This window comes from Gadus macrocephalus, chromosome 11 (assembly GCF_031168955.1).
Source record: "Gadus macrocephalus chromosome 11, ASM3116895v1".
In the NCBI taxonomy this organism is placed as follows: Eukaryota; Metazoa; Chordata; class Actinopteri; order Gadiformes; family Gadidae; genus Gadus; species Gadus macrocephalus.
In genome coordinates, this window is record NC_082392.1 from 23,389,258 (window position 1) to 23,397,677 (window position 8,420).

An 8,420-nucleotide genomic window follows, 5' to 3' on the forward strand; every position below is an offset into this window, starting at 1 on the left:
ATGAATGCAAAAGAAAAAGCAATTTAGACTAATTTAGACCGATAGAAATAGTCTTCCGTGTTGGTTTTGGGAGGAACAGTCTGGATACCTTTCGAAGTTGTTGAGGGGGCCAGTCTTCTCAGGGTTGAGACCTTTTTCCCTAATGGCGCGTTTCCACTGCAGGGTGCGGAACGGATCGGATCGCAAAGGTGCGGATCGGGTCGCGTTTCCACCGCCAAAAGTGGGCGTGACCCGGACTTAGCCGTACCCGTTTTGGCCTCGTTTTCAGGACTCCTCAGTTGGGGTACTGAAAACGAGTGAAAGGGTCCCGGGAAATTCTAGCTACACACCCCCTCCGTTGATTGGTCGACAGAATCATCACTTCCGGGTGACGCGGGGATAAAAACAAACAAACAGTAGCCTAGAGCAGTGGTTCTCAATCTGTGGTACGCGTACCACTGGTGGTACGCGAGCGCCATCTAGTGGTACGTGGAGTATGCGCGAAAAAATTGAAGCAATCGGTAATCGTTACATAAACGTGAATGTCCAGCCACACAAACACTAAACACATAAGTCACACGGTTTCTAAATGGAATTAAAATTAAACTAGGCTTTATTTCTCCTTATTTCTTTCTGTGTGTATGTTGCCGTTGTTTTTCGTGTGCGTGCGCACCCAAAAGAGACGTTACTACGAGCCTCTTCTTTGAAGCGTGTTAAACCGGCATAGTTATAACTGCTTTGATGATGAGTGGGGGAAGCAAAAATACTGCAAACTCGTTGCAATCTTGGCTCCAAGGAAATATAAGGAGTAGAAGTGTGTTACAAAATGAAGTTGCCAACAGTCAAGGTGATCCTAGCGCTAGTGCTAATAGTGCTTGCAGTGATTTGCGCAGTGAGGTTTCAGCACCGGATAGCAAACGACGCAAAACTGTAAGGAAATACCACTCAAATTACATTAATCTTGGATTTACTTGGACTGGGGCTGAGGATGAACCAAGACCACAGTGCGTTGTGTGCGGAGATGTTCTCAGCAATGAATGCATGAAGCCATCACATCTCACTCGGCATCTTTCCACCAAGCATCAATCACTGAAAGAAAAGCCAGTTGACTTTTTCATCAGAAAACGCGATGAGCTAAAGCAGTCAAAATCAACAATTAGGCACAGCATTACACCCGTTGCCAAAGCTCAGGAAGCTTCCTATCGTGGCAGCCTTCTTATAGCAAAAGCTGGTAAGCCGCACACGATTGCTGAAGAGCTATGTTTACCATTCGCAAAAGAGATGACGAGCATTATGTGTGGGGAGAACGTTGCGAAACAGTTAAGCTTGGTGCCGCTCTCTAATGACACAGTGTCACGGAGGATACAAGCGATGTCAGAAAATGTTAAACAAACACTGGTGGAACGCATTAAAGACAGTCCCTACTTTTCTATTCAACTTGACGAGACCACCGATGTTGCAGATTTGGCCAATTTGCTTGTGTTCGTCAGATACGAATATGAAAAAGCAACTCATGAGGATTTTCTGTTCTGTCAGTCTCTTCAGACGAGAACTACAGCTGAGCACATCTTTCAGCTCGTGAATGCCTTTTTCCAAGAGAATGGGCTTGATTGGAAAAAGTGCGTCGGAGTCTGCACAGATGGTGCAAGGGCCATGACAGGTCGCCACAGCGGAGTGGTGGCCCGAATCCGGGAGGTGGCACCTGATGTGCAATGGACTCACTGCAGCATTCACCGCGAAGCTCTTGCAGTGAAGAGAATGCCCGCAGAACTAAAGGCTGTTTTAGACACAGCTGTCAAAGCAGTCAATTTCATTAAATCCAGACCGATGCATGCTCGTCTTTTCCATGTCCTCTGCGATGAGATGGGCAGCAAGCATATCCAACTTCTGTTGCATACAGAAGTGAGATGGCTCTCAAGAGGTGCTGTCCAGGCTTTTTGAGTTGCACAGGGAGGTCCAAGTGTTCTTGCAGGACAAAAGCTTCCCCTTATCAGGTGTGTTTGATGACACTTTGTGGCTCAGTCAGCTCGCCTACTTGTCTGACATTTTTTCCCGAATGAATGAGCTGAATTTGGGACTGCAGGGACTGTCTACCAGTGCCTTTGATGTCCAGGACAAAATCAGTGCGATGCTGAAAAAGCTGGAATTATTCCAGATAAAAATACGGACTGGTGATGTGTCTGCGTTCCCTAATCTGGAGACGTTTCTCTCTGACAATGACCTCAGGCTCGCTGATCAAGTCAGGGACAACATTGCTGAGCACCTGAAATCTCTCCGACAACAGTTCGCTGAATATTTCCCTGCGATTGTGCAGGGGAATACATGGATGCGCAATCCGTTTGTTGTTAAGGCTCATGACGTCCTGGAGGAGAACCTATCGGCTCTTGAGCAGGAGCTTTTAATTGAACTGTCCTGTGACGAGACATTGAAGTCAACTTTCAGAGGCCAGACATTGCTGGACTTTTGGATGCAGCGACGAGGAGAATATCCGGCGCTTTCGGACAAGGCCGTGCGCTTTCTAATTCCATTCGCCACCACTTATTTATGCCAGAAAGGATTCTCTTCTCTCGCCTGCATTAAGAATAAATATAGAAGCAGGTTGGACGCTGAACCAAGTCTGAGGCTAAAGCTAACCGCAATCGACCCAGACATCGCTGCACTCTGTTCACAGAGCCACGCCCACCCCTCTCACTAAGCATGATAGGCCCAGGGTCGTCATTATCCATTTCCATTCTATTTTTTTTCTTCTTCTTATAAGTAGCCTACATTCCATTTAAATGCATTACTCGAAAATATCACAGTAGGGCCTACTTTTCATAATTTTCAATGTTCAATTTATCTCTGTAAATGGTTTATACAAGGCAATTTGCTTATGTTGTTTGACTCCAGTATTTTAATATTCGTGTTTTGATGCAGTACAATTTACACTTGTTAAACGTCACTAGACTGACTGGTATTTTATATCCCCATTTGCTGGGTAGGCCTATATTTTGATGCAGATCAGTTGTTAGTATTGTCACGTTGTAAGTTTTTTAAATACAATACATGAGTTTACATTAGTTGCTTCAGTCATATGAACAATAAATCATTAATATTAATGCCTTCTGTGTAATCTCTATGTAGTTACTGGCCTACGCTACTTTATTTTAATTCTGGTGGTACTTGGAGAGCCAAATCATTTCTAAGGTGGTACTCATGGTAAAAAGTTTGAGAACCACTGCTCTAAGGAATAGATCAAGCATGTTGTCCTCTGTATAACATATGGACAATTACTTATATTCTGATTTAAATTAAGTGATTCAAATTATTTGTGTGTTTTAGGTCACCAAAACAATCTGCCAACAACATCCAGGGCATCTGGTGGGCAAGTATGTATCATTATCAAATGTTATTAAGTTCCATGTTACTGATGTGGTGATGTAATTATTGTTAATTTGTTTGGGGTTATCTCTACTTTCATCAACAGGCCAATGGAGCAGGAGCAGGACCCAAAAAGACCACATCACCAAACACATCATGTGAATTCTACAAGTAAGTCATAATGGATTAAATTGGTTCTCTTCAGTGCAGTAATATATTTTTTGGCTTTTGGTTTTGCATGAAATATTTGACTGCGGAAAGTAATTGATTACAGTACCAAAAATAACACCTTTTCCAGTAATTTCACAGCAATCTTGTTTCAGTATTTCATTGTTCCTTTTATCCACAGTACATATACAAATGTATATGCACCAGTTGTCATTGACAGCAGTTCCTCAGATGTTGAGGAAGTCGACTACTCTCAGGTGGAAGACAGGTACTTTGATACAAATAATGCTGTTAGCCTTGTTATTTTTTTCTTTCCCTCAGATGAAATATTAATCGGCCCAATTACATTGGGCATTTTACCTGGTTTCTGTTGCCATATTAAAGTAAATATTTGAATTTCATATGTTTTTACTTAAATGACGCCTTAACAGAAAAACAATCTGGCAAAAATGATTGAAAGCTTGCAACGTGTGCTTCATGCTTATGCCCATCCCATTTCCTCACACTCATATGGTGTACTTACTGTAATGGGCCCATAAAATACAAAAATATTAATATTTTAACCATGTTCATAACCAAGAGGAGGCAGCGTTAATGTTTCCTGCCTCACACATGTTCTTTTTTTGCAGAGAGCAAGTTTTTGGACTGACTGCTGCTGACGTTTTGTCAAATCTGTCAGAAGCTATTGACACGAGCAACTGCAGCAGGTTCAACATCAACCGTGCCAATGTCTGGGATGGTGCTCTGAGGGGATTTAAGCGGTCCTCGTTTGACCCCACCGGTAGCCTTTTGGTGAAATTCACAGACGACATCGGGCAGACTGAGGACGCTGTTGACACAGGAGGGCCTACGCGGGAATTCCTCACACTGTTGATGGATGCCATTAAAAACAGGCTTTTTTTTTAAGGCAGGGAAGATGGCAAATACCTGTCATTTGACAGCAAAGGTAATTTGGTTTTTGCCACATTTTGACAGTATTATAAATCAATTTGAACTAACCCTGCAACATTGCCATCATTAGCTGCAGATGGTGATGAGTACTTCCATGTTGGAAGAATGGTGGCCATGTCCATTGTTCATGGTGGTCCAGGGCCTCGTTGCTTTTCCGAGAACTTCTACCACTACCTAGTGGGTAAGGTGAAGACTATTGAGGCCCCAATTGCAGACATACCTGATCCTGAACTCAGGAATGTTCTACTTCAGGTAATTGTTTTGTGTTTATAAGCATATTCAATAAAAAGAAGATATTATTTTGATGAACAATCAACAATATGGACACCCCAGTAGCTTTACAACCAGTTTGATACTGGAATAAAGCCAGTGACTTCCATGTTTTGTGTCACTTCTATGTACATTCCAATACAAACCCCTGTCAAAGAGGAATTTAAAATATTCTATAGTCTCATCCTTGGTGATTATTTTTGGTGAATTCTCAAGTATAATTATTTACAATATCAACACAAATTATATTTGTGCAGTTTTGTCTGTTCATTGCTCTTATTTTATTTAGATTAAGAATACAACAACTTTGGAAGAACTCTTGGAACTTGCAGATAAGCACGCTAGCATGCTTCAGACAGCAGGATGCTATTGATGCCTGAGGACACTGGAGGATAAGGAACAAGTTGTGAATGATTACATCCAGTGGTATTTCACCTACCGCAACCATGTTTCCTTCCAGAGGTAGGTCACTCTGACTACTCTGTAGGAATTCCAAAGAGAATGTGAATGAAACTCAAATGAATGTCAGAAATGGTTAGAGTCCTACTGGCAGTGTGACTGGCAATAGCATTAAGAACTTACCATGATCTGCCTCTTCCCCTCACCCCCAACCTGGATATAGGTTCAAGGACGGCCTGGCTACCCTGAACCTTTTCAATGCTCTGGAACAACATCCCTCCCTGTTCCTGCCCTACTTGGTTTACAGCGCGGAAGACCTGAAAGCAGAGACTCTAGAGGCGCTGTTCCGTCCACAAATGAGCCCAACTGGTAGCTCAAACCGCCAGGAGGAGGAGAGAGTGCTTGGCTACTGGCTGGACTACTTAATCGCTGTAAAAGGTATTTTCTGTATGTTATTTAAAGTGGCTGTTTAAAGTGAAGTCCACAAATGGATGATAAATCTTAATGTGTTTCATTACTCCCCACTCCCACAGAGGAAGCATCTGGGCTGTCCCTGCAGGACGTTCTGATGTTTGCAACAGGCCTAAAAGAAATCCCAGCAGCAAAATTAACACCACAGCCTCAACTCACATTCCAGAAACACTCAAGGTTTGCTGAGGCTAATGTCTGCTCAAACACATTGAAACTCCCGATATTACCCTCATATGAGATGTTTGAGGAAGCCATGAGTTATGGAATTAGGAACTCCCCTGGATTTGGTCTCTTTTGAGGTGTTAAGACCATTTATCAGACATGCAACTGTTTTAACCTGCATTTCAAAGTTCATTTTGCAGTGGCTGTTAGTTTGTCACGGTCTGTACATATAAAGCTATAACATTGTTTAAAGAAATTTAATTATTTTCATAAGGTGTACGACGTTTGTCTCTGCTGAAACATTTTGTGAGGGCTTAACAGTGAGAATTGACAGACTTCTTTGTTTTTCTTTGCATAAATTGGTCATGAAATGTAACCTGATCTTGCATGAAAGTTACTATTAGCTTCAGTGTATTTGTTAATACTAGGTGAACCCCAAAAACAGTCATTGTGGTGGTGGAAAAGGTTTTAATTTAACCATGGGTCAAACTTTTTAAACATTGAAGATGTCCATAACAATACACACTGGAGGCAGTGCTGTCTGAAAGAAAAAAAAAACAGTGGCATAGCTACACTCATTAAGTCTAGCTTCCCTGCTTACTAAGCAGGTAATGTGCCGGGAACGCTGATCCACTGTCGCCTAAAATAAATGGAACATGAACAAAATAACTGAATAGAAAAAAAACGATGTCCATATTATTTACATATTTAGTCCAATGAACAATGAACTACTGTCCAACACTGGGGGAATGTGCTGCTGGTCAAGCATGAGGAGGTGTCTCCAGGCAGGGTCCATCAGGTGGGGCGTCCCAGTTCAAAGCGAGCACACCATCCAACAAGGCAATTCTAAAGTCCAGCCATCTCCTTAAGTGTAAGGTAATTGTCAACAGCAGCTGGCCAGTTGATGGGTGGAACGAGCTGGCTCTGTCTCTCCAAGTTGGCAAAATATGCTTGGAGATTATCATCTCCACACAAACTGTTTGTAGGTGGCAGAAGGTCTTTGAACTCCTGTAACACTTGGGGATCCACTTGGAATCCACAATCCCTTCCACCAAACCTAAGGCCGCACAGAAAGCACAACAGTGAACTCATGAATAGTTATATTTCAATCTCAAAGGCTAGGGTATAGGCAGTCAATCATGATGGCTTTGGTAACGAATACATAGACCTACACAAGTGAAAATGCAACCTAGCATTTAATGAAAATGACAGTACAGGTGCTATATACAAACCTGTGAGGCAGGTGGTACATGGTCTCCGGTTTTCCAGATGAGAGAGGGACTGACGGACAGGCCTGATGGTGTGGTTGTTCCAAAGCTCTCGGTGCTCATCAAGCTCTTTCTGAAAAATGCCCAGGAAGACATACCGTACAAGGCACTTGTGTTCATGGGTGCCGTTGAAGTAGTGTCTGTCTCTCAGGTCACTAAATAGATCCATCCAGAACTGTGTCCTAATAATGGAATGAGAGTAACCCTAACCCTTTACCTCAGTGTTGTATAAATGTTTCTAACACAAACATAAATAATTAAATATTAAGAGAGCGCGTGCGTGTCTGCCTTCTTCTATTGACACCTTCAAACTTACCTCTGTTTCCTGAAAATGGACCACCAGCTTTCAATCCTTTGATTGGCAGTTGAAGTGCCATACATGTGGCTGAGAGGTCCCGCAAATTCATCGGTGTGGTCCTCTCTTAATGAACATTGGATGGCAGCCATGTCTCCGTTTTCTGTCCCACAGTCCCACAGGAACTACGCCACAGTTCGAAACACACTGCAGGTAATATCGTGCTATTACTGCAGGGTTGTTGTTGGTGCTGCCACTACTGAGCCACATAAGCCGCCTGGAATACCCATCAATGCAGCCACTGATGGCAATCCCAAAGGGCTTAAGTTTGTTGTATCCATCCGCGTGCCACACCTGATTGGGTCCTGCAGCGCAATAGGATCGCCTGAAAAATCGGCGCCTATGACGGAGAGATACTCTTTCTGGATTGAGGCATCTGAGTGCTTGCATAACATTATCTCGTCTGACGGTCAACGAATGCGTCTGTTGCAGGGTCTGCCACATAGCCCTGTAGCCCAAAAGCTGTCCTGAGCCATTCAGTTCAGTCCTGATGGCAGAGTTCACAGTCTCCATCGGAGCATAACTTGCCCTCCGACTAAGGTTGAGCTGTTTCAGCCTTCTTTTGAGAGTTTTCAGGCTCATTACTATCCCGTGTTTTGTCTCCAAAAAAACGCAGATAACGGTGTAGGAGTGGCCCTTTTGTGGTGGCATTAATAATAACGACTTATCTAATTCACTTCAACTAGCTATAAGCAAGAGGAATCGGGGAGTCCAGGTCAAGTATAGATGGAGAGTTTATTGCCACCCGCAAACGAGAGACAACAAAGCCGAATGGTATTCGCGAATACACACTACTGAATGAATCCCGGACAGCTCCTTATATCCCCAATTTTTACACAATACAAAGTTGGACTTTCATCAAATATTGATATGCATAGAATGTTTTTCTGGGTCATACTGTGTGGATGTCAGCATATTCTCATGTCTTCTGGATCCCAATGTGACCTTAGAACATATATTATCCTTATACAAACAGAGATGATGCACACGTGTGAATGTTAGCATTGTCTTCAGAGAATACATCAGATGGGAATAGA

The 8,420-nt window shown here is 42.9% G+C and overlaps 1 protein-coding gene and 1 long non-coding RNA gene across 2 annotated transcripts; one reads left to right on the top strand and one right to left on the bottom strand.

The window, feature by feature from the left end:
- Positions 1–3,300: 3,300 nt before the first annotated feature.
- Positions 3,301–6,012, top strand: LOC132468251 (uncharacterized). The gene is made up of 8 exons (XR_009528187.1): positions 3,301–3,347; positions 3,446–3,510; positions 3,689–3,775; positions 4,137–4,453; positions 4,529–4,710; positions 5,018–5,190; positions 5,351–5,565; positions 5,661–6,012. It is a non-coding gene; the product is annotated as an uncharacterized LOC132468251 (long non-coding RNA).
- A 509-nt stretch (positions 6,013–6,521) lies between these two features.
- Positions 6,522–7,492, bottom strand: LOC132467566 (uncharacterized). Its single transcript, XM_060064919.1, has 3 exons — positions 7,345–7,492; positions 6,993–7,210; positions 6,522–6,817 (listed from the first exon to the last, which is right to left on the bottom strand). The coding sequence occupies exons 1-3, from the start codon at positions 7,473–7,475 to the stop codon at positions 6,522–6,524; spliced, it is 645 nt and encodes a 214-aa protein (XP_059920902.1). The 5' UTR covers positions 7,476–7,492.
- Between the last annotated feature and the right edge of the window lie 928 nt (positions 7,493–8,420).

What these genes read in the sequence shown, in the direction of transcription:
- LOC132467566 (XM_060064919.1), bottom strand. Translation starts at nt 7,475, where the DNA reads ATGGCTGCCATCCAATGTTCATTAAGAGAGGACCACACCGATGAATTT. An exon ending in TCCATTTTCAGGAAACAGAG is followed by an intron (nt 7,211 to 7,344) that starts GTAAGTTTGAAG and finishes TTCCATTATTAG; the next exon opens with GACACAGTTCTGGATGGATC. An exon ending in ATGTACCACCTGCCTCACAG is followed by an intron (nt 6,818 to 6,992) that starts GTTTGTATATAG and finishes GTGCGGCCTTAG; the next exon opens with GTTTGGTGGAAGGGATTGTG.